Source organism: Dromiciops gliroides, chromosome 3 (genome assembly GCF_019393635.1).
Source record: "Dromiciops gliroides isolate mDroGli1 chromosome 3, mDroGli1.pri, whole genome shotgun sequence".
NCBI classification, from domain to species: domain Eukaryota; kingdom Metazoa; phylum Chordata; class Mammalia; order Microbiotheria; family Microbiotheriidae; genus Dromiciops; species Dromiciops gliroides.
In genome coordinates this window covers 590008617-590033186 of record NC_057863.1, presented here as the reverse complement: position 1 = coordinate 590033186, position 24570 = coordinate 590008617, and the positions used below count along the sequence as shown (strand labels likewise).

At 53.9% G+C, this 24570-nt stretch overlaps 3 protein-coding genes across 6 annotated transcripts in view; 2 read left to right on the top strand and 1 right to left on the bottom strand.

Annotated features, from left to right (window-relative positions):
* The window catches only part of STK40 (serine/threonine kinase 40), a 56865-nt gene extending 47460 nt beyond the window's left edge, over positions 1 to 9405 (top strand). Inside the window, exons 8-11 of the mRNA XM_043995257.1 lie at positions 3776 to 3920; positions 4180 to 4299; positions 5067 to 5151; positions 6719 to 9405. Coding sequence (XP_043851192.1) covers positions 3776 to 3920; positions 4180 to 4299; positions 5067 to 5151; positions 6719 to 6937 — 569 coding nt within the window. The 3' untranslated portion in view covers positions 6938 to 9405. The remainder of the gene's footprint in view (positions 1 to 3775; positions 3921 to 4179; positions 4300 to 5066; positions 5152 to 6718) is intronic.
* A 5719-nt stretch (positions 9406 to 15124) lies between these two features.
* Positions 15125 to 18259, top strand: EVA1B (eva-1 homolog B). Of its 2 annotated transcripts, none has more exons than XM_043995757.1 (3): positions 15125 to 15321; positions 16070 to 16180; positions 16473 to 18259. In XM_043995757.1, exons 2-3 carry the CDS (start codon positions 16114 to 16116, stop codon positions 16877 to 16879), a joined length of 474 nt encoding a protein of 157 aa, XP_043851692.1. In that variant the 5' UTR covers positions 15125 to 15321; positions 16070 to 16113; the 3' UTR covers positions 16880 to 18259. The 2 variants fall into 2 exon arrangements, with proteins under 2 accessions (XP_043851692.1, XP_043851690.1); XM_043995755.1 differs by lacking the exon at positions 15125 to 15321 and adding an exon at positions 15832 to 15969.
* Positions 18260 to 18291: 32 nt separating this feature from the next.
* SH3D21 (SH3 domain containing 21) lies at positions 18292 to 24071 on the bottom strand. Of its 3 annotated transcripts, XM_043995704.1 has the most exons (17): positions 23897 to 24071; positions 23456 to 23613; positions 23309 to 23369; positions 22778 to 22896; positions 22588 to 22678; positions 22282 to 22340; positions 22130 to 22172; positions 21882 to 21976; positions 21679 to 21765; positions 21534 to 21576; positions 21183 to 21242; positions 20968 to 21073; positions 20718 to 20836; positions 20033 to 20181; positions 19218 to 19741; positions 18844 to 18907; positions 18292 to 18591 (listed from the first exon to the last, which is right to left on the bottom strand). In XM_043995704.1, the coding sequence occupies exons 1-17, from the start codon at positions 23898 to 23900 to the stop codon at positions 18550 to 18552; spliced, it is 1824 nt and encodes a 607-aa protein (XP_043851639.1). In that variant the 5' UTR covers positions 23901 to 24071; the 3' UTR covers positions 18292 to 18549. The 3 variants fall into 3 exon arrangements, with proteins under 3 accessions (XP_043851639.1, XP_043851637.1, XP_043851638.1); XM_043995702.1 differs by lacking the exon at positions 18292 to 18591 and having other exon boundaries at positions 18612 to 18907; XM_043995703.1 differs by lacking the exon at positions 18292 to 18591 and having other exon boundaries at positions 18612 to 18907; positions 20033 to 20157.
* Between the last annotated feature and the right edge of the window lie 499 nt (positions 24072 to 24570).

Sequence of the window (24570 nt, the reverse complement as noted above, 5' to 3'; positions counted from 1 at the left end):
GTGTTGGCCTGGAGGCCACAACCAGGAGCAATGGAGCAGAGTTACCACGAGGCAGATTTCTGTCCCACGAAAGAGAACGTTTCTAGTTAATAGTAAACATTTCTTAAGTGCTACTTTGGGCCAAGCAGAGGCAGAAGACAGCCCCTGCTCTCAAGGAGCTTGCAGTCTAATGGGGAGACAGCAAGCAAACGTATTTAAAGCAAGCTCTATACAGGCTAAATAGGAAATAATTAGCAGAGGGAAGGCACTTGAATTGAGACGGATTGGGGATTTTAGCTGGGCCTTACAGGAAGCCAGAGACGCCAGTAGGGGATATATATAAAGAGAGAGAACAATGCAGGCCTGTGGGACAGCCAGGAGGCCGGTGTCTCTGGATGGCAAAGTGTGTGTGGGGAGTAAAGCGTAAGAAAGGTCAGAGGGGGCCAGGTATGGAGGGCTTTAAATCCCAGTGCATTCTGGATTTGATTCTGGAAGCCACAGGAAGCCCCTGGAATTTATTGAGGGTCATGGGCAAGTGACACAATCGGAGCGGACCTTAGGAAAATCCCTTTGGCGGCTGAATGGAGGCTGGGTTGGAGTGGGGAGAGACCTGAGCAGGCAGACCCACCAGCAGTAGTCCAGGGCTGAGGGGATGAGGACCTGCACCAGAGTGGGGGCCACATCGCAGGAGAGAAGGGGGTGTTTGCGAGAGAGCCTTGGCAACAGCAAAAGGCCTTGCAACAGCTTGAATATGCAGGGCAAGAGAGTGTGAGGATTCCAAACCTGAGGGATGGAGAGGATGGTGCTGCCCTTGAAAGTAATAGGGAAGGGGACAGCTAGGTGGCACAGTGGATAAAGCACCGGCCCTGGATTCAGGAGGACCTGAGTTCAAATCTGGCCTCAGACACTTGACATTTACTAGCTGTGTGACCCTGGGCAAGTCACTCAATCCTCATTGCCCTGCAAAAAAAGAAAGTAATAGGAAAGTAGACAAAGCATCAGCCCTGAAGACAGGAGGACCTGAGATGCATCTTAGCTGCTGAACCTGAGCAAGTCACTTAACCCCAATTACCTCAAAGAAAGACAAAAATAATAAGGAAAGTGGGGCAGATTTGGGGAAAAGAAAAGGAGTTCTGTTTAAGATGCCTGAAACTTGACAGAAGCAGTGCATCCAAAATTAGAAGGGAGGCAGAAAGCTGGGAAACAATTTTTATAGCTAGCATTTCTGATAAAGGCCTCATTTCTAAAATATATCAGGAATCAAATCAAATTTATAAGAATCCAAGTCATTCCACAATTGAGAAATGGTCAAAGGATATGAACAGGCAGTTTTCTGATGAAGAAATCAAAGCTATCTATTGCCATATGAAAAAATGCTCCAAATCACTATTGATTAGAGAAATGCAAGTTAAAACAACTCTGAGGTACCACCTCACACCTATCAGATTGGCTAATATGACAAAAAAGGAAAATAATAAATGTTGGAGAAGCTGTGGAAAAATTGGGACACTAATGCATTGTTGGTGGAACTGTTAACTGATCCAACCATTCTGGAGAGCAATTTGGAACTATGCCCAAAGGACTATAAAGTTGTGCATACCCTTTGACCCAACAATACCACTATTAGGTCTTTTCCCCAAAGAGATCATAAAAGGAAAAAGACCTACATGTACAAAAATATTTATAGCTGCTCTTTTTGTAGTGGCAAGGAATTGGAAATTGGGAGGATGCCCATCCATTGGGGAATGGCTGAACAAGTTGTGGTATATGAATGTAATGGAATACTATTGTGCTATAAGAAATGATGAGCAGGCTGATTTCAGAGAAACCTGGAAGGACTTACATGAACTGATGCTGAGTGAGATGAACAGAACCAGGAAAACACTGTACACAGTAACAGCAACACTGTGATGATCAACTGTGATAGACTTGACTCTTCTCAGCAATACAGTGGTCCAAGATAGTTCCAAAGGACTCATGATGGAAAATGCTCTCCAAATCCAGAAAAAAAGAACTGTGGAATCTAGATGCAGATTGAACCCTACTATTTCTACTTTTTTTGGTTTTCTTTTTTGAGGTTTTTTCCTTTTGCTCTGATTCTTCTTTCATAGCATGACTAATGCAGAAATATGTTCAGTGTGATTGTACATATATAACCTATATCAGATTGCTTGCTGTCTTAGGGAGGGAGGAAAATTTGGAACTAGAAATCTTATAAAAACAAATGTTATGGGGCAGGTAGGCGGCACAGTGAATAGAGCACTGGCCCTGGATTCAGGAGTACCTGAGTTCAAATCCTGCCTCAGACACTTAACAATTACTAGCTGTGTGACCCTGGGCAAGTCACTTAACCCCAGTTGCCTCACTTTAAAAAAATTAATTGATTAAAAATAAATTTAAAAAAAATGTTGAAAACTATCTCTACACATAACTAGAAAATAATACAAATCTTTTTTTTTATCATAAAAGTAGTCTGAAACGTAGTTGGAACTGCAATATTGGAGGTTGCCAAAGAGTTTGGGGCAGAATAGGTGGATCTAAGGATCATCAGCATAGAGATTGTCATAAAATCCACGTGAAGTACTATAGAAGGTGAAGAGAGAAGAGGGCCCGGGGCAGAGCCCTGAGGGGTACTTACAGGTAAAAGGTATGATCTGGAGGACTGTCCAGAGAAGGAACTGTCAGGAGAGAAGAGAGATCAGCGGTGCCCAAGGCTGCAGAGAGGCCAAGGAGAGTGAGGATCTAGACAAGGCCACCGGGCTTGGCCACCAAGAGGCCGTCAGGAACTTGGGAGAGTGGTGAAATGAAGAGGGCAGAAGCCAGATCATCAGTTTTGTTAATATGGTCACTGTTCAGGCTTCCCTACAAGGTGGCTTGTTGACTGCAAACCAATATAATTTTACTTTCTGGATATCATTAAATCTTTATCACCCGAGGAAGGTTCTGTAGATTCATTTCTGAATATCTAGAGTCCATCACATCAGAAAGCGTGAGAACTTCTGACATCATGGAATGAGTCTCAGAAGAGAAGGTTGCTTGAAGGGTGACAGGCACACTCTGTTCAGGGCCTGGGCCCCCAGTCTGGCTTCAGCCTGTGTTTTTCTGCCTTCCTTGAGCCACGTCCAAGGAGGGCTATTCCCTGAACAAGGCTTCCACCTTTCTTTGTCAGCCTGTTCAGGGCGTGAGGATCCTTCCCAGTTCTCCGAAGCCAAGGGCTCTTTCTTCCTTTGATTTTTTTTTTTTCTGCGGGGCAATGGGGGTTAAGTGACTTGCCCAGGGTCACACAGCTAGTAAGTGTCAAGTGTCTGAGGCCTGATTTGAACTCAGGTATTCCTGAATCCAGGGCCGGTGCTTTATCCACTGCACCACCTAGCTGCCCCCCTTCCTTTGATTTAATCAGAGTACTTGATGTGCTTTTCTGCTACTCGTGGCCTAATTTGCATTCTGTTGAATCTGTATAGATGGATGAGAGACGCTCTCTTTAGCACCTTGCACAGTGTTGTACCTTCTGGCTGTGAGTGAGTGAGTGAATGAATGCATGCATGCTAAAGGACTGCTTCCGAAAGGAGGAAGCATTTGAACTGATCCTTGAATGATGGGGAGGCTGCCATTGAGTGGAAAGGGGCAGAGAGTGAGCCCCTGGTAGGGGGGATGCAGGAAGAGGCACAGCATCGAGAAAGCACCTTAAGGAGACTTTGATCCTCGGTGTTGTGCGACACTCCCGTGGGCAGAAAAGCCCGGCTGGACCCTGAAACGTGATGAACAGAAAGCACTTGTCCCTCTTTTCTTCCTTCAGGTCGCCCGTACCGAGGGAAACCTAGCGATATGTGGGCCCTGGGAGTTGTGCTCTTCACCATGCTGTATGGGCAGTTCCCCTTCTATGACAGCATCCCTCAGGAGCTCTTCCGAAAAATCAAAGCTGCCGAGTACACGATCCCAGAGTGAGTCATGCCCGTCCCATCTTGCAGCACAAGCTGCCTGGGTCCCTGGGTATTTGCCCCCGAGCAAGCTGAGGGAGGGTGGGGGGACCCCAGAGCAGAAGCTTGCATGAAGGAGTCAGGAACAGAGTCTGTGGAAGGCCTTTCAAGCCTGGACAGGGTGTCTGCTGCCCTCCTGACCACACTCGACCTTCCCCTTTGCTTGTCCCTGGTGCTGAGTTCCGACTCAGACACCCTCTCTACTTTCCTATCTCTGGGGCAGGGATGGCCGGGTTTCTGAGAATACTGTGTGTCTCATCCGAAAGCTGCTAGTGCTTGACCCCCAGCAGCGCCTGGCAGCCCCGGAGGTGCTAGAGTCTCTCAGTGCCATCATCGCATCTTGGTGAGTAGATCAGAGGCCAGTCCAGGGAGGGATGGGGGAGGCAACCATGCCTGGCTCTGCTGTGCATTCAGATGTAAATGAGGCTCTGGGGGTCTGGGACATGGAGGACTCTCTTGTCTGGGGAAGAAAATCTTCCATGGTACAAATCTGAGTAAATGAGAGCAGCAAAAATAACCTCCCCGTCCCCACAAGTAGGAGCGGAGGTGTCCTCGAACTTACTCTGCCCTGCTTAGATCCCATCTGTGGCCCTCATGGAGGAGGGTCACCCACACACCGGGAGAGGGGGCCTGTACACCATTTTTAAATAGGAGGGTCCATGGAAGGAGCTGAGGGAGGTTGGTCATAGAGAAGAAAAAGCCGGCGGCAGCGTGATGACCCTGAAAAGGTGCCTTTGAAGGCTCAGTTTGGGAAGGAAGATTAGACTTGTTTTGCAAAACTAGGAGCAATTTGAGAGTGGGGACAGAGGGTGATTTCAGCTCAGTATGAGAGTTTTCTTAACAATCAAGCTGGTAGTGAGCTCCCTGTCCCTGGAGGTATGGAGTCAGATACTGTTGGAAGAGGCCGCCTTCAAACAGACTTCGAGTTTGATGACCTCAGGAGCTAGTCTCTAGCTTCAAGCTCCTCAGGTCTTAGGGAGTACATTCTGCCCTCCCTCCTGTGCCCCCCAGCCCATTCCTGGTGGGAGAAGGGGAAGGTGATAGGGAGATATTCTAGCTAATGAAGGGGGCAGAACTCAGCATTGACATGGTGTGTCCTCTTTGCTGCAGGCAGTCTGTGTCTTCACTCAGTGGACCTTTGCAAGTGGTGCCAGATATTGATGACCAGATGAACAGCTCGGACAGCTCCCAGGAGGTGAGCAGCCAGGCAGCGTCTGGCAGGCCCGGGCGCTGCAGGGGACAGGGACCCTTTCAGGCCAAGCCTGTACATTTGCCTTAAGCACACACTTGAAGCCAAGCCTGGGGTCACAGTGGGCAGGGAGGCACCCAGCTAGACAATTCCCTTCCCTTGAGTTCTCTGACTTCAGACTTGACAGAAGAGCCTGGGGGGGGGGGGGGCAGGTAGGTGGTGCAGTAGATAAAGCACTGGCCCTGGATTCAGGAGGACCTGAGTTCAAATCCGGCCTCAGACACTTGCTAGCTGTGTGACCCTGGGCAAGTCACTTAACCCCAATTGTCTCACACAAAGAAAAAAGCCCAGGGTGGGAGTTAGGAGGACGCTGAGAGAGAGGGCCAGGTCCCTGGAGCTCAGATATTTCTGTGACCTTTGGTTGCACATTTAAGGGTGATACTCCTGGGCCCCTCCCTTCCTGCCCTCTGCCAAGAGTCAGCACCTTAGTGACCCCAGAGATAGTGCCCTGCCTTTAACATCCACTGTTTCCGCATCCATCCCTGTTGCTTCACTTCCATTTTATCCGGCTTATTCCTGGCTGCCTTTGTGTGGTCTCCCCCTCCCATGCTTCGAAAGCTTTCTCTCTGACTCATGGGGCTTTCACTCAGCCTTCCTGCGTTTCATCCTTTGAATGATTCATTTTGCCCTTTCCTCTCCTGTGTTCCCTATTGCCAGGGGAAAGCTCTGCTCCCAACACAGTTGTTTTGGTTTGGAAATGCACAGAAAAGGCTTTAGGGTATTCTAGTTGAGCACTGGTCAGGCCTAGCCTTGATGTTTGGGCAAGGATGACAGAGAGGCAGGGCCAGCTGCCATTGGACTTGGGGGTGACTGTTCTGTGTCTTGCTGTAGAAAACTGGAGTCTCCACTCCTCCTACAGCCTGAGCCCAAGAAGCTAGATCAGGCCCACTGCGCCCTGTGCCAGGCCATGCTGCTGTGACCTGAGCCATCAGGCATCACTGTCAGCCCCTCTGCTGCCCAGGAAACTCTGGCTCTGGTAAACCACCTGTAGGTGGGTCAGGCAGAGCTAACTGCCTTCCCCAGCTTCCCATCAAGCTGTCACCCCACAGAGAGAAGGGCTCTCCCAGGAAGGATGTGCATCCAGAGCCCACACTAGGCCCCCTCGAGGCTCCGTGGACCTAGGTCACTTAAGCCCAATCCCACCCTCTTCTCTCTGAATGGGCTGATGATCTCCTGTACTGAGAAGACAGGATGCAGGCCCAGGCTCTGGTGCTTTGGCATTCCTTGGAAAGAAAAGGGGGAGCAGGGCCATCATGTTGTCCCTCTCCAGATCCCCCTTCTCCTAGGGAAGGAGACGTGAGCTCTGCCACTGACTCACAGGGAAGCCAATGGAGGCCGTCCCCACGCTTCAGTTTCCTCTTCTGAAATAAGCCATTTGTACAAAGCGAATGCTCCGAGTGTTAGCTGTGGCACAGGTGGTGGGCTCTAGAGGCTGGGTACGTGACTGGGCCCTTGGCCTGGGAGGCCTATGTTATCCCTGTCTGACAAGGCCCTACTTCTGTCCCCACTGCAGGCCAAGGTGACCGAGGAGTGTTCTCAGTATGAGTTTGAGAGCTACATGCGGCAGCAGTTGCTCCTGGCAGAGGAGAAGAGCACACCCAACGAGGCCAGAAGCTTCCTGCAGAAGCGCCACTTCGGAAGCGTGCCCCCCGTGCGGCGGCTGGGCCGGGACGCCCAACCCATGAATCCCCTGGACGCCGCCATCCTGGCGCAGCGCTACCTCCGGAAGTAGCGAGGGGCCCTGCCTGCCCATCCTCCAACCACAGCAATAGCCCAGCCCAGGCCAGCCAGCTCTCCTGAAGCACCGCCACGGGCCACTTTGTCCAGAGCAACACACTCTGCTAGTGTCTGGAATGATCGATTGGCTGTTTTTTAATCTGAAAAGCCTAGACAACTAATATGCTTTTAATCATGACTTTTTAATCTACCTCTGTCTTTTTAACCAACCACGATGTCTCTGGATCGAGTGCCCCTGGAGAGTGCCCTGGGCCCTGGCTGGAGGCTGGGCATCGTCTTGGGGGCTGGCAGCTCCAGGGGGTTGAATAAGCTGAGTGGTGGGAGTTTGATCAACTTCACTGTTTCTTAAAGCCTGTCTCTCCCTCCCCACCCCACCCCCCACTCCCCCAGAACTCTCCTCACCCTGACTTCCATAAGCGGCGAGAAACCCTTGCCTCATCTTAAACCTGGTTCCAAAATATTTATTTTTTTTTTTTTTTTACAGAAAAGAGCTAGTTTCTCTCCACCTTCTCTGTGGCTGGGTCTGGGCCTGGGCCGTTCCCCAAGGCCAGCAGTCATGGGGGCTCAGGTAGATGTTCAGACCTGCCCTGCCGAGGCAGGGACACTGGGATAGGGAAGCCTCTGGTGCGGGCTCCCCCCCCCCCCCCCAGCCTCACACTTGGGCCATTCTCTGAAAGCAATCCTTTTCTTTTTAAAAAAGGTCTTTGCTACTCTTGGTTTTCCTCTTCCGTAGCTTTTCTGAGGTGCCGCACACTTGCATTACTTCTGATTTCACACTTCACACTCATTGTGGTACACAGAGATATCTACTACACGACTTACAATGTGAAAGACAGTCCTCGGAACAGCTGAGTGGAGACTCGGGCTGGCCATGGGGGGCAGTCGGATATCTCTGCTGCATGGTTCTCCCTGGCGGCCAGCGTCTGGAGCCCCAGGGGTGCCCCGGAATCCCCTGGGGAGAGGGCTTGGGGCTGAGGCTCTGCCTCCTGGGCTTAGAACAGCATACACCCTCCTTTTGCTTTCTGAGCCTCCTTGTCATTGTGAACTGGATGCCTGTCTTGCCAGATATACTGTTCTTCCCCCAAAGCCTCCTCTCTCCTGGCGCTTCCTCAGAGCATGGCCCCATTTCTACCCAATCTGATCCCCCCTGCCCCCTCCAGGCCCAGGGGAACCCCGCCACTGGCACAGCTTACAAGGTGTCTGGGAGGCTCCCAATTCTTGCTCAGAGATCCCTGTGATGGGCTGGGTTTTCTGTTCCTTTTCCCCTTTCCCTTGCCCTCCCCTCCACCCTCCAATGAGAAGACAGGTTCCTGTGGCATAGTGTCCTCATTTCTACAGTTGTAATTCAAAGGGCCCCTAGGAGCCACCCCTCCCCAAAGGCAGTACAGAAGGAAGGAAAATCTGAGGCTGCCCGTGTTTCTCTCCCCTATCCCTGGTTCCCCCCATGCTGACTCACTGTGAGTGACTTTGGGCAAGTTACCAAACCTCTTTGTGCCTCAGTTTCCCCATCTGGAAAAAATGGGGCCTACTCTTGCCAGCAAGTTAGCAGGGACTACACGCTTTGTGGGCTGGGGAGGGGGCCGCTGGCCCCAACCCTAGCCGGAGTCTCACTCTCCGGGCCCTTTGTTAGCTTGGTTAGTTGTTTTGGGGGAGAGCTCTGTGTCTGTTCCATGTCCTGTGTCTTCTTGTGTGTGAGCCCTCCCAGCCCACGCAGACATCTCAATGATGTGTCGAGCACTTAACCCCTCAGCAGCAGGCAGCCCGCTCTGCCTCAGAAAGGCTGCAGTGGAGAGGGGAGTTCCAGGCTGGCCACATGGGTGCAGACCCTGCCCAGCAGTGGGAAGGGGGTGCCAGGGGAGGAGTCTTGTGTTTTTATATTTATTTTTAATGAAATAAAGCTCTGAAGGGAGTAGAATCCCAGGGGTCTGGGGGAGGGGGAGGGACTGGGGGGCGGTGTCTGTCCTCGCCTCTGCCAGCCGCCCCCCCCCCCAGTGGCATCTCCCTCACCTCCCTTCCTAGGAAAGTTCTGTTTCTTGGTGATTGGGGTTTTTATTCCCTCCTTTTCAAAGCAATATTCTGGGGACTCTGCAAAGTTGTATCATACTCAATCTTCCTGTCCATGGTCAGTCGACAGATGATGATCCCAGGTTTATGTGACAGTAGAGGAGTGAGGACAGGGCCTAAAGGTGGCCCTGTGGGCCCTGGCCTGGGCAGGGCTGTGGACTGGGCACCACCGGGACCTGGGACCTGGGACCTGGGCCCAGCCCTGGGGTCAGGGCCCCACATCTGTCTCTGAGCTGCTTGTTTCAGCGTTAGCGAAATGACATGCTGAAGAGAAGGCCGATTGTAAAGAAACAATAAAATGTAAAATTCACAAAAAAAAAATTTGTATAAAGACCTATTTTTGTACTACATCAGAACTATTCCTGCATGTCTGCAATAAAATTTCCTAATGTAGAACCAGCCCAGCTTGTGTGTCACTCCTTGCTGCCTCCCCAGCCTTGTGACTTTTTGCTCTCTCCTGGACACCTGGGTTTTCTCACCCAGTCAGAGAGAGTCCAGTTGTCCACTGCCACCTATTCAGAGGCCCAGGAATCCCTGTCCCATCAGGGAGGCTGTGATGTGCAGGTTTGGACACCAGAGGGCAGTGAGAGCCCCAAAGGGCCTCTGAGGCCCCTAGGCCTCCCGGCCTTACCCTCTCCTGCCCTGGCAGCTCCAGGCCCATTCCTTCCCAGATCTGCTTCTGGGGTCCCTTCAGGGAAAGGGCATTGCTCCCCAAGTGTGACAGCTGCAGTGTGACTGCTGAGGCCAAGCCAGGGAAGTGCCCTGGGCAGGGATGCCCCCTCCTGCTTGGCCAACTGGTGACGATTGCCCTGGAGGACTTGGGGGACCCTGGGTTAATGACCCTGGGGCCCTGTCCCTCTAAGCACACCCAAGATGAGCTGCCGGCTCCGCCCTGCCCCACCCCCTTCATCTGGCCCTCCCAACCCCCTCTCCACCCCTCCCTGCTACTGCCTTGAGTTTTCCTGGAGCCTCAGCCCAGCGGGGGCGGCAGAAATAGCAGCCAAGATGGAACACAGCTGGAAGAGCGATTTCAGACACCCGCTCCCATCCACATCATGCACACATATGCACGTACTGAGCAAGCTCTTCTAGAAGCCCAAACACAGGGGAGAGCCGCACCCAGCCATCACCTGCCCCACACCAGAGAGCAATAACTTCCCCCATTCTTCCAGCCAGTGAGGAATGAGGGCAGGCGAAGGTAGGATCAGGGAGCAGGGCTCTATACAGGCCAGTCCCAGGGCAGACTAACCTCGGGCCCCAAGCCCATAGACACCCCCTCTCTCCTGCCCATCGTCTGGGTCACCTTGAGTCAATGCTCTCATTATCTCTCTAATTATCTCTAGGATAATACTATAATAGTCTCCTAAGACATTCCCCCCACCCCCATCCATTTGGTACATGCCAGGCTCTTTCCAATGATCCAGATCCTTCAGTGGCTCCCCATTACCCACGTGATAAAGGTCTAAACAGCCTGGCATTTGAGACCACCTCGAAATATTCCACCCTCTCTCAAGCTCCTTGCTGTCACACACTAGACTAGTCACTCTGGATGTGCCCCACAGATTCTACCCAGACCAGCATTGCAAATTGAGACCAATTCTACAACTTCAAAGCATGACCACCTCCAAAGTGAGATTCTACAAATGGAAACAGTCTTTGCAAACAAGGACTATCTTATGTATCTCTGTAACCCTTATGGGACCAAACCCAAGACCCTCAACATTAGCGGTATGACCTTAGACCAGTCCCTTCCAATTCTCTGACCTTAGTGCCTTTATCAATAAAATGATGGGTTTAGACTCGTTGATTGCTAGGGACGTTTCCAGTTCTATGACTCTAAATGATAAATGACATTGGACATTCTAACCTAGTCCTTTCTAGATTCACACCCAATTGGCAGGCAAAAAGGTACTCATCTGAGGCTGGTCTGGTCACCTTTCCCACCCCCACCCCCCAAGAGTGTGAACCCATGGAGTACAGACTCCTTACAGACTCCTCATGCAACAGCCAAAACGGTTATTTTCCAGGTTTGGCTGCTCACTCCCAGCCTCTCTTTTTTTTCTTTTTAATTTTTTATATCTTTATTTTGATACCACTTCTATTTTTCCTCTTCACTGACGCACCCTCTCGAGCCTCACTTTTCCTTGTGTCAAATGACGTCTGGACTAGACAACCTCCAATATCTTTCCTAGCTCTGGATCTTACTTCATTTTGTGTCAGTTCATCTAAGTCTTCCCATTCTTCTGTGTTCTTCATATCCATTGTTAATTACATCAAAAGACATCACTTTCATGCTCTACTATATTTTTAACTATTTCCCAACCCATGGGTGACTGCTTTTTCTGCTGCTGCTGCTGCTGCACACACACACACACACACACACACAAACTTGCTGCCATGAATACCTTTGGTGTCCACGGGGCCTTACTGTTTTTGACCTCCTTGGGACACATGCCTAGCCATGAGATCTCTACAAATATTCCTAATGCTGATCACATGGGGGACTTGGCACGTGTAGCCATTGGCTAGAAAGTAATTAGCCAAAGGGGCAGCTAGGTGGCACAGTGGATAGAGCATCAGCCCTGGAGTCAGGAGTATCTGAGTTCAAATCTGGCCTCAGACACTTAACACTTACTAGCTGTGTGACCCTGGGCAAGTCACTTAACCCCAATTGCCTCACAAAAAAAAAAAAAAAAAAGCATACAGAAAGTAAATAGCCAGGGAAGCAGTGGGTGGTCATTGGTCTTCTCGAGTAATGCTATCTTCCCCCAAATGTGTGTACTCGAATATGCCTGTGCACATATAATAAACCTTCCTTTGGAGTTGCTGTCGATGCTAATGCTCAAACTTTTGATGTTTTTTTTAAATAGATTTCTGAGGTTTCCCCCAGTAATGAAATTCAGTGATTCTTTGAGATAGGGCTAAAAACTTTGTGGGCTGGTCTGCTTCCCCAGCCTTACCTGCAAGCATGCATGCACATTGCCCTTGGGTGGAGGCCTCCCTCACTGTTTGCAGACTCTATTGCTATTTGTACAATCAATCTGTGCAGATGTTGAGCCTGTCACTGTTTGCAAAGCCCATTGTTGCTTGGTGAGCCTGTCTCTGTTTGCAAAAATCTAGCCTGAGAGTTAGCAGTCAATCACTGTTAGCAGAACACCATCATTGTGGAATCTCTGCTTACAGAGGTTAACTGTAGGGATCTGTGAAGATTCTAGGAGCCCATCACCTTGCTCACAGCACCCTTCCCATTCCTCTCTCCTGGCCCACCCACCCACAGCTCGACTTGGGGGTTTAAGGTTGTCATCATGGTGTGTTTTCTGCTCACCCCCATCTTAGGTGGCTGGCCCCTGGATGCTCGGGAATCTGTTGTGGCCCATTCTCTGCATGGGCACTACCTCTTTTTTGGGAGGGGGGGAGCAATGAGGGTTAAGTGACTTGCCCAGGGTCATACAGCTAGTAAGTGTCAAGTGTCTGAGGCCGAATTTGAACTCAAGTCCTCCTGAATCCAGTACTGGTGCTTTATCCACTTGGACACTACCTCTTTAACTGCCTCAGTGCCACTGAGTGTCCCATAAAGTTTGGGAGATTGATTGCAGTTAGGACCCACTTGGGGCTCAGAGAGTGGGGAGGATAGAGGAAGGTCCAAAGAAGAGTTGTAATTAGGTAAGATCATTGTCGATCCCTCTTTGTACGGATGAGCAAACAGAGGCACACAGAGAGCACGTAATAGACCCTTGGTCATAAGGGACAAGAAACCCAGCTGTCACCTGACATCCAGGCCCCACATGTTTTTTCTTTCCAAGGACATCCCTCATTCCTCTGATAAAAGCTCAAAAGCCTTGAGGAGAATGTGTAGACCTCTCCTGTCTTCCTCTCCTCCCCGACACTATGTATCCTTTCATATTATGAACTGATTGGCCCCAAGCTAGATGGCCATGCACTGGGCCTAACTAGAGTCAGGAAGACCCGAGTGCAAATCAAGGTTCTGACACCTACTAGCAGTGAGACCCTGGGCAAGTCACATATCCTGTCTGCCTCAGTTCCCTCACCTGTAAAATGGAGGTAATAATAGCACTTACCTCCCAGGGTCATCATGAGAATCAAATGAGGTAATATTTGTAGAGTGCTTAGCACGGCGCCTGGTACAAAGTAGATAACTTCATAAATTCCTTTCCCCAGTTGAATCAGAGTAGGAGGGATTTTTCTGGTGGGAATTTAGAAACAAATAGGGGCATAGCGTTAAACTGGGACTGTTGACAAGGATGCCCCCCCCATGAGGGTCATTGACTACATGGAGTTGGGGGGAGGGGTTGTGCTTTTATTATTCAGCCTCTAATTTGAAGAGGGTCGCAGACCTTCAGCTGGTATCTATCTCATTAGGTTCAGAGGAGGATAGTATTTGAATCAGAAGTGACCTTCCATCCCAAAGACCGACCCCTACCTTTTACATATGATTAAACTGAGGTCCAGAGAGAAGTTAGTGGGATCTTGTAACCCAAGTCGTGTGCAGAGATGGAGACTAGGAAGAGCAATGGCCCGAGAGTGCAGAGGGCCTGGATCCTAAGTATTCTGGGCTGCCCTGACTTCATTTCTGGTCAGGGAGGTGGAAGTGGCCTAGGGGAGATCCATCAGTCCCCAACCCCACCCTTCTCTGTCCTTTCTGGCTGTCTCTTTCTCACCGAATTCAGGTAAGAGGGTTCTAGAACTGTGATAAGATTACACAACTGAGCTCCCCAAGGGAAGTCCACCCCAGCCCCCATCCAAGGCTGCTCCTAACATGACCCCCTCTCTGAGTGGGGCCCCTCACCCCTTCCGTTCTTCTCCACTCAGGGCAGAGCTGGGGACCTGGAGGGAGCCTACTGGGAGCCTCGGCTATGTCAACAATTTCCTCCATTCCTCTCCCCCTCCCCCCCTTCCCTCGGCCCTACTCCCTATAACCCAACTGGCTGCCCACCCTCCGAAGTGTTCCAGCCACAGAAGACACTACCTCCACAGGCTTGGGGCTAAGCTTGATCCCCCCATGATTCATGTGCATGTGGATGGAAGTTAGATGCAAATGCACCCCAAACTCACAAGCATATTAGAGCAGATGTGTGCACCAGAACATGTCGTCCTGAACAAGCTCACACACATTTACACACTCACCCATGTACACACAGACATAGCCTGCAGCTCTCCAGCAGCCTTAGGAATGGAATCCAGCAATCATTAACCCCAGACTGGCCCTGGCTTAGCCAGGCAGACACATTCCCGACCCCCCTACCCCAACCTGAGCAGGCCTCCTGCTGGGCCCCTGACCCTCCCCTCCCCCTGCCCTCCACTACCTCCTCACCCAGATCCCAGATCTTGGGAGGGGGGGGGGAAGGACGGACGGGAGTGGGGAGAATTCTCCTTTGGCCTTGTATTGATTCCTAGCTCCCTTAGGACTGGCATCTGAGTCCCATCCCTTCAATAAGCTGTCCCTTTGGGGATGCCCAAGCTCAGAGCTGGAGCGTGAGGTTTGGGAAGGGCTGGGTGGGACTCAGGGACACTGAGATGGGGGAGATGGCATGGAAAGTGTCTAAAGTTTGGAGGGGCAAATGGATCTCAGGAGAGATGAGGCTGGGGATGGGGGCTTCTGAAGTTTAGTGGAATGAAGTCGGTTTTGGGGGGTTCTTAGGCTCAAAGGCGCTCTGGGACTTGGGGGTGTTGAAGTTTAATGGAAGGGTGGTGCCTGGGGGGATGGGGACTCATGGGGGAGGGAAGGTCGAGGCTCTCTGATGTTTAAAAGACAGATGGGAGCTCTGAGGGGGAGGAGACACTGAGGGGTTCCGAGTGGAAGGGACTGGGGAGCCTTTGGGGGCAGAGAAGAGGGGTGTTTGGAGGTTCGCCACGCAGTGAGGACGGGTCTCGGATGAGAGCTGCAAGACCCCAGGGACTGTGATAAAGAGATGGGACCGGCCAAAGCGCAGCAGACACTCCCCTTTCCTCCCTCCCTCCCTCCCTCCCTCCCTCTCCCGGGCCGCCTGGGTTCTCCAAAAGCCAGTTTCCTGTGCTGGGGGTGGGGGGGTGGGGGCGGGGCGGGGGCGCTCTCCCCTCCCTCCCCCTTCTTCCTTTCCTCCCTACCCGTCCTGGGCCCTCCTCTTTCCTCGGAGGAAACTTTCCGTCCGCTCGGTTGGCGGCCGGGCCGCGGCTCCAGCGCCCCCAGGACTACCTAACCCCCGCCGGACGGGGCGGACAGGACTTCCTCTGTCCCTTTCCCGCCATGGAGGCGCTGGGCAGGTCGGGGGGCGCTCCCTGAGCCGAAGCCGTGTCTGGAGCCTCTGAGCCGCGCCGGTGAGTGAGGGACCTGGGACCCCGCAATCCTGGGGCCCCACACCGGCCCAAAGGGGCAGGGTCTGCGGGGTGTGCAGGGAGGGGGTGAGGCACTCTCTTCAACCCAAAAGGATTCCCGAAGGGCAGCCCCTAGACTCTTTTTTTTACTGTCCCTCCAGGAAAAAAAAATCCTCCGACCTCAGAGGGTTCCGCTATGCCCTCCCCCACCCTAGTCTCCCAAAAAGATGGCTTAAGGCCAACTCCCAATCTTTAAATTAGCCCCTCTGCCCCCCAAATGACCCGGGCCTCATAAACCCTCCTAACAGCCCTTTCCCCCATCCCCCAACTCCAGTCTCAGCCCTGCCGGAGTGACCGAGGATACGTGGGAATCTGGAGGATCTTGCCCTGCCCCCCCCCCAAACTCCCAAGGGAGACAAGGTTAAGAACTGAGCCTAGTCTTTCCTTGGTCCAGCCCTCCGTGGAAGTGGGGACCCAAGCCATCTGCGGTCTGGAGCGGGGCAGCCTCATAGGGAGTGGCTTCCAGTGTGGGCGGAGGGGGTTACACAGAGTGAGGGAAGGGGATGGGAGTCCGAATGCCTGGCTGGCCCTGGCCTTTCGAAGGGGAGAAGGGTCGAAAAGCCCGAGTGATCCCCGCGGTCTGGAAGAGAGGTGAGCGAAGGGATTGAGAAGCAGGCTTCCGGATTCCCCGACCCTTGGCTCCCCAGTCAATCCAAGACTAACGCTGGCATCTTGACCCTGTCTCCTACAGACCTATTCAGGGACAGTCCACCCTCTCCCCTCCTCAGAAGAAACATGGAGGTCCGGAAACGGGACATGGAACTGCTCAGTAACAGCCTAGCAGCCTACGCATACGTCCGAGGTAAGTGCTGGGTGAGAAGAGGGCTTCTTAGCGCCCTCACCTCAGAGCCCCTCCCCTGATGGACCCTAGATAATCCACCACTTGAAGAACGGAGAGTCTATTCTTATCGGGTAGCTAGAACTGCCCAGATAGGCCACACACCTGACTATCGGAGCTTCTGGAGTCGCTGGCAGCCAGGGTGACCCCAGGCTTGATGGAGAGGAGGGGAAAGGGAAGGGGAAAGCTCTCTGACTGGCCCATGCCAGGCCATGCAGGGCCCCAGTCTGATCTTGCCAACCCCTAATTTTTCCAGATAATCCTGAGAGTTTCGGCCTCTACTTTGTCCTGGGCATATGCTTTGGGCTCTTGCTGACCCTTTGCTTGCTGGTCATCCGGATCTCCTGCCAACCCCACCCTAGGCCTTCTGGGAAAAGTCCCCCCAAAATCTCCCGAGACTTGCAGGATGGGGATGAGGATGAAGATGAGGATGAGACGGACACCATGACCCGGCTGGGCCCTGATGATGCTGGGTCAGGCCCAGAACTGACCCCGGAGATGGACAGTCCCCTCAGTGTCAATGTCTTCACCTCTTCGGAGGAGCTAGAACGAGCCCAGCGGCTGGAGGAGCGGGAGCGGATCCTCCGGGAAATCTGGCGTACTGGGCAGCCCGACCTCCTGGGCACCGGCACTGGCACCGTGGGTAGGCTTCATTATTATTGACGGACCTCCCCACCTGCAAGGGACTCTGGGGATTGACTTGCAAATGAGCCACCTTTCCCTTAGAGGCTAGGGGACGACTCCTTCCTGCTCCCCCAAGTCTCTTGACTGGATCAGTTCTCTTCCACGGTGCTAAAGCTGAATTCCCTCTTGGGGGATGAGATCCTCGATTCCCTTAATGGATTCCAAGGAATAGGGACGGGAGGACGAGTCTCTGTCCTGGGAGCTTTAAGGAGGTGACCAATGAAAACCACCTCATCAACTCTCCACCTCTGTCCTCCCCTCCATGCACGGCTCTCTCCAGAAGAGAGAAAACTTGCGGGGCTGATCTTCAGGTTGAGGAGGAGCACACTGGAGTCAGTTTCTAAACTGATTGCCTTCCGTGGCTCCCCAGAGAAAGGGACTCTTGGCCTTTTGGGCGCTTGCGGGGAGCCCGGACTGAAAGCTGAAAGAAGATATGCCCCCCCCCCCCACCCAAGCAGTTCCCCGAGCAAAGAGAATCCGGCCTCCCTCCCACAGACCTTCTTCCCCTCCCACCCCAAACCCACTCTGCCGACCTCCCTTACAAAAATGTTTTGTTTCTTTTTTACCACGCCCCTATTTCCGCCTTCTTTCCCAGGCTTTGGAAGGACACTGACCTTGAGCGCTTGGCTAAGATTAGCTATATGTAGTGTGATTGCCTGCTGTGTACTAGTGCTTTTATTGGGTTTCTGATATGTATCTAAGGCCGTGGGCTTTTCTTTGTGTCTGCGGGTGAGGGGTAACGTCCTTCCCCCTAAGGGAAAAAGGGGCGATGTGTGTCTGGTGCAGTGGCGAGTGTAGGCAGTGATGGTTGTCCGAGCTTCTGGAGAAGCATGGGATGGATGTCTGGGGGAAATATGGTGGCGGAGGGGGTGGAACTGCGTGGCTCAGTCTCGCAGTGAGGGTTGCGGGTGTTTGGAGTGGAGTTTGAGACTGAGTTCCTGCAGTTCTGTATTGGGGTGGGGGGGGCTGCCGCGTACTGTGTGTGAGGAATATGTATAACTGTTTCTCCTGGGCTTCTCCAGATGTGTTCCGGGCTGGGCTTCGGAGTCCAGGTCTGGGGGAGGGCCGAGGCAGGCCTAGGCCCCACGAACCCCCTTTGGCCCCCTGGAGGAGGTGGAGCCACTTCCCCACGTGCCAGGCTTGGCCAGTCCTTCTCCAGCCCAGCCACGTCCGGGCGGATAAAAATAGCCCCGCGGCCCTGGCGCTAATAGGAGCCACATGTTCGCCAGATGTGCCCGTCCGCTGGGAAGAGGGGGACAGCGAGACACGCCCATCCGAGGCGGGATCTAGCAAAGAAGGCCGCGCCCCTTCCCCCAATAAGCCCCGCCCCTGGAAGGCGTGATTACAAATACAATTTTATTTCTCTGTTTCTGATATCTGTGGGGGTGGGGGTCTGGGATGGGGGTGGGGTTAATACGGAGCCGGGGAGTCCTCGGGTCGGGGCGCAAAGAGCCCCGGCCTATCCCACGCGGGGAGTTTGGGGGGGTCCAGCCACAACCCCCATGCCCTCACCCGCAAAGCCCCGAAGGGGGGGACGCGCGTGGGGGGTGCCTGAGGCTCCCCCTCATGGCGGGGGGTGGACCCTCAGGAATGGGGAGGAGGCGCAGCCTGTGTCCGTGGGCAAAGACAAGCCCCCTCCGGGCGGGCCCCTAAACCAGGTTGGTCTTTGATTTCAGCATCTCAAACTTCGCCTCGGGTAGGGAAAGAGAAAAAAGAGAGAGGAAGGCCCGGTCCCCAACACTCCCCACCTTCTCCCTTCCCCCACAGACCTGACCCCCGAAAGATCGCCTCCACTACAGTCCCAAGAGGTCTCTTTCTCCCTTCCTCTATGCTCAGGAATCCAGAGACCCGACTAGAATAAGTAATGCCGCCCTGGGGGGGGGGGGTCTGTGCCCCCTTTCCGGAACTCTTCCCCATTCTGGGACCCCCTTCGCCCCTCTTACCTGCAGCTCCAGTCTCATTTCCCGCTCCGTTTTCAGCTCCTCCTGGATTTCTGACAAGTCCTTTCTGTCGACAACAGCCCAGCTCAACCCCAGCCTTCACCGTCCTCAGGCCCACAGATCCCACTGGATCCGGACCAGGAAGGTGCCATCTCTTTTCTCTCCCTTATTTTATACATGCGGAAACTCAGGCACAGAGAAAATAACTCACAGAAATGTGGCAGAACTGGGATTCAAACTCAGGTCCATTGGCCAAATACGTAGTCTCCCTGCCCCATCTCATTCTCACTCCAACTTCTGCCTCCACTTGTGTCATGCCTCTCTCTGTTACCCCCTCTCTCCCCCTCCTCCCCAGTCTGCTTCTCACTGATACTCACTCCTGCTGTGACACCAGACGCACTAACATCCCCTTCAGAGAAGCGACCTCAGCCTCGACTTGCTGCACTCGTTCTGTCAAGCTATTGAGGCTGATCCCTGACATTTTCTCTTCGGCCACTGACGCCCTCTTCTCAGAGTTAGCTGCGCCCTGGGCTCCCTGAGGGTCTGAGAGGGCCTGCTCTGCGGAGGGTGGCTTGTCTGGGGGTGGTTTATCTGAGGAGAGTTTGCCCGAAGGAGGTGGCTTATTGTCCTTGTCTGTGGAGGGATGCCTACTCGACGCCGTCTTGTCCTCGTCTTTGTCTTTGTCGTTGGAGAGGGTCCGGCCCGTGCTCTTGTCAGGGGGGAGGGGCTTCTCTGCGGAGGGGGGTTTGTCACGATTGGCAGGTTTATCGAAGTGTTTCTTCTCCCGGGAAGGTGCTTTATCGTGGGATGATTTATCCCGAGAAGCAGCTTTATCTGAGGAGTGGTGTTTGGTCCTGGGGGGCTGGCTCTTTGTCAAACCGGGCTTCTCTTCCTCTTGTCCCTGGGAGAAGGGAGGTTAGAAGGGAAGAGAAAGCCCTGGTCCCAGAATAGTAAAGGCAAGTCAGAGGCTTGACAGACAGGGGGAACTCCATCCTGGGAAAGGTTATTAGTAGCTAAGTCCTTGTCTCCCTACCACCTTTGCCTGCCACCTACCACCTTCTACCCACCTGGTGGGCCAGTGTCCACCAGCCACTCCCCATTAAGGACCTCCAGGAAATCTCCAGCCCAACCCTGTCCTCTCTTCAGGGTGGTGATGGTAGTTGGGGCAAAATAGGGGCCTGGGGATCCTCACAGGAGTGGGGGTCTGGTCTAGGCTGGGCGGACATCGACCCTGAGGCTTCGACCGCATATGGGTGGAATGAACCGTCTTGGAGTCATTTACGCCATCATTGCTTCTGTCATTGCTTTTGCCTGGCACTGGCAAAGTCAGAGAGATGGTCACTGTGCAAGGAGACAGACCAGATTTCCTTGGGTACTTAGGAAAGCTTCCACCAGCCAATCCCCCAGTCCCCTCTCATCTAGTGTCAGCCTCTCTGACAGCATCTCCAGTCATCCTGATCTAATATTTTGCCACTGGACTCAGATGCTTCTGGAGGAGAGAGTGAGGTTGGTGACCTTGCACAGCCCTCCCTCACTTAAATGCAATTCAGTGCAAGTCATGACATCACCCCAATGTCACGGTCCTCTTTGAGAACAAAGGACAAACAACAGACAAAGCAAGCTGACAGAACAAATGTCCAGGTTTTCATTGCATTACCTCGTTCGGGAGGTAGGGAAGGCTCCTACAAGTTCTATTTTCTGGGGGCAGGTAGGTGTCCCAGTGGATAAAGCACCGGCCTTGGATTCAGGAAGACCTGAGTTCAAATCCGGCTTCAGACACTTGACACTTACTAGCTGTGTGACCCTGGGCAAGTCATTTAACCCCTGTGGCCCCACAAAAACAAACAAACAAGAACTCAGGACCTGCTTGGGCTCACCTCCTCCCGGTCCTCCTCCTCCACCTCCATTTGATCCTCCTTTGCCACCAGCACTACTTCTTCCTCCTGGTTCTCGAGAGTTCTTCAGCTTGTCCCCGGCTGATCCGGATGCCAGAGGCCTAGGATAGACTCGGGTGCCTGAGACGGCTCGGCTTTCCATCTCTCAGGCCCCAACCCAGTCCCCTTGTTCCTTAGGGTCAGGATGGGGAGGGCCAGCTCCTGCCATCTCTCGGCCCCTTGGGAAAGATACCTGGGCGTTGGGGGCCGAGGCTTGGAGGTCCTATTGGAGGTAGATGACAGCTTTTTAATGGGGGGTAGGGTGATTTTAGATTCCATCTTCTTAGACTCCTTAGCAGCTGGTGGGAAAAAGGAATAGGAAGCCCGACTACATCTCCTTCACAGAGATAGGCAGTGATGTCATAGTCCCTTGTTCCCCACTCTAACCTCCCCCATTTCCCCTTTTACCTCTTGTTTCCTTGGACACCCGCCTCCTCCCACTGGAGACATGGTTTTCTCGACCAAACACTGATAGGAGGACGTTCAGGAATCACACGGAGGGCCAGAGCCCATGCTCCCTCCCACCCCTATAGCCAGGCAGGATGGGGGCACACACTCGCAGGCAAACTGCTCTGCAATGGGACCCTTCTCTTGTTGGGGAGAGTAGGGGGGCGGTTCTTGGAGAGGGGCAAGCCCTATCCATGGGCCATCTCAGGGGCTTTCTGGAGTTGCCTGCTTGCTCTGAGACTCCAGGAGCCCAGAGTAACAAGAAGGGGAGTGGGTGGGCGGGCACTTCTCCCCCTTCAGGGAGGTCATTACCTGATTCCTGAGGACTCAGACGACGGACTGGAAGCTTCTTAATCTAAGGGAAAAGTAGGTAGGGTTAGAGGCCCAGTTATATCTTCCCACTGAGATGGGATGAGGCAAGAGTATGTATGATTAGGAAGACTCCACACTTACTTACCGGGGGCAGCAAGAGGACAAAATTGTCTGGGAAAACTCCTCTTTTGCCTTCAAATTCCCCCTCCCACCAGCCAGGGTCCTCTGTGGTCTAGGAGAAGATTGCGGAGATGGTAGAGGTGGTGTGGTCTTCCATGCCCAGGTACCCCCACTCTAGGTTCAATCCGCTCCAGCAGTCAGTCCACTCACTCCCAAACCCGTCCTCACCTTTCTTAACACCTTCACCACAGTACCCCTCTGCAGGGCCAGCTCATCGGGTGCCTCAGGCTCATAGTCAAACAGAACTCGACAGCTCTCAGGTGCTGGGTCAGTGGTGGGTGAGGGTGTCAATCGTGGGCCTGGGAGCCCTCCTCTCTTGGGCCCCTCCCTCCCACCTATGGTCGAGGCTGAGAGGAGGGAGACTATGGGCAAGGAGTTTGGATGTATTGGGGAGGTGTCCCATCGGGATTACTCACCTGTTAGGGGGTATACGGGAGTTTCTTCCTGGGTCCGGGTTAGCTGGGAGGTAGGGGCAGGTATGGAGGGATGGAGTCTCCTCTCTCCCAGCTCCTCCAAAGAGCCAGAAGCTCAACACCTCCCCCCCAAAATATTCCCATTCCCCCATTACCTTCGGGCAAGACTGGGCCACTCCAGTGGCCTTGGGGATGACATCAGGAATCACGGCACCTGGGAAAGATCACAGGGAACTACAGGGGTGTGGGACCATTGGGACAAGATAAAAGCTGAGCAGTTCTGGAATCGGAGGGGGGCTGGGAGGTGAAGGAGTCTGGGTAGATCAAGGGTCTAGGAATCATGGGACTGAGGAGCAGGGAGGAAGGTCAACGAGTTGAAGTTGAGGATTCATGAATAGGGGGTGGAAGGTGACCAGGGACTAAGGAGATGAATGTCTCACACAGGGGTCAGGGCCTCTCACCGCAGGGCCTGTAATCCAACTCTTGCACAAAGTTAGAGGGAAAGGCCCCAAGTTGCCCGTTCTTCTTCCCTAGCCACCAACCGTCTTCAATCTGGAGAAATGGTCCAAGCCGACCGAGCCAAGGGTATCAGTGCTTTCCCCCATATACATTCGTCTGAGACCCAAGCCCAGAATCAAGTGCTCTCCTCACCTCTCGAAGCACCTGGACTACCTCCCCGGCTTGGAGCTTTAGCTCATCCGGCTGCTCTGGGCTGTAGCTAAAGTTTACTTTACACCATCTCTGGGTAGTTGGAGGGCCCCCGGGCTGACCTGGGAGGTGGGTGGCAGAGCTTTGGGTCAGGGCTATGGGACCCATCTCGAGGGCCCTCTCCTATTCCCTGCCCTGGCCCCTGGGGCCCTTACAATAGTAGGGGGGGTCCATGGCCGGGGGGAGGGCTCAGGGGCAAGAGACACCCCCTCCCCCTTTCTCTGTCCCTCCCCCAGGCTCCGAGGGAGCACTCGGCCCCTCCCAGCCCGAGCTCCAAGCGAGTCCCCATTGGTTGGGAAGGCAAGCCCCCATTGTGTGCGAAGGGCCAATGACGGCCCTGGGGAGCTTCGGGGGAGGGGTGAGAGAGCCCCCAGGATGATCCTGCCCCACCCCACCCCCATCTCTGTGGGACTAGGGCTGGCTATGGGCTGGAACCACCTGCCCATGTCTGGACCGGCCCCACCTAAACCTCACCTCGGCGCTTAGTGTGGGGCTTCCGGGGGCCCCCGTCATCCCGCAAACTCTCCGGGATCTCCTGGGATGAAAGCAATGGCCAAGGGTCAGTGGAGGCGACGGGGCGTCCCCAGGGCGCCATGCCCCCCTGCCCCGCCTAACTCTCACCAGGACGATGAGCTTAGGGAAGAGACCCCTGCGTCCAGCCAGCTCCCCCAGGAGCCAGCTGTCCGCGGACCCCTGGCGCACATCCCGAAGCACGTCTCCAGCAGTTAGGGTCAGCTCGTCCTCCCGCTGAGCCTGGTAGTCCTCCAGCACCAGCACCTCTGCTTGCGGAGAAGGGAGGGATAAGGGGACCAAAGCTCTCCAATTGGAGCCTTCCCCCGGGGAACGAGGAGCCAGGGAGAACGCGGCTCCAAGGGGGTTTAAGTCATGCATCTACAGCTGTATAAAGTCGCTTTCACAGACGGGAAACTGGAGGTCCCAGGGAAAGCTGGTCCTCAGCAAGAGACGGATTTCACGCCTACCTCCAGCCCCCGCCCGCCCATTTCGGGGAGTCGAGATTCCCAAATGCACCGTGAACAGACCCGTCGTCCCTCCAGCACTTACCCATGGCTTCCAGGGGCTCCAGGGGCTGGGCTGGGCTGGCTCAGCTGGGCCAGAAGGGGAAAGAAGCCACGCCCGGGGTTAAAGGGCTAGGCGGAGTCGGGCGGGCCGCCAGCAGGTGAGCGGGGAGGGGTCGGGGGTGGGAACGGGCATCTGACACTAGAAAAGCCGAACCGGGTGCCTCTGGGGCTGGGAGGAAGGAGGACCCTGCTCAACAACTTCTATCCCCCCACCTCCCCAGGGGAGAGCGAGAGTCCCTCCCCTGCAGTGACCCTAAAGCAGCCTTGCGGAGTGCGACGGTCCCCCACCCCCGCTGGCCTGGCACAAGCTACAGGCGTGGGAATATAGTGGGCGGAGACAGGGGCCGACACATTTCTTTCCCTTTTCCCAGACGGCTAGGTCAGTTACGTCTCCACAAACCCCGGCCCTAGGCACAGCCCGACAGGGAGGTAGGGCCCTGGGTAGGTCGGGGTTCACTGGTCGGTTTGTCTTTCCATCAATTATCCGGAACAGGCGGCCGGAAGAAAGCCTACCAACTAAGGGGAAGAATTCGCTGGCAGAAACTGACTTCAACTGTGGGCAGGGCAGGCTTTGGGAAGCTGGAGGGTATAGTCAGTCTCGGTTTTCACGAGGTTTGTTTTAAAGAATTCCTTGAGTGGGCGGCCTCCGTGGATTTG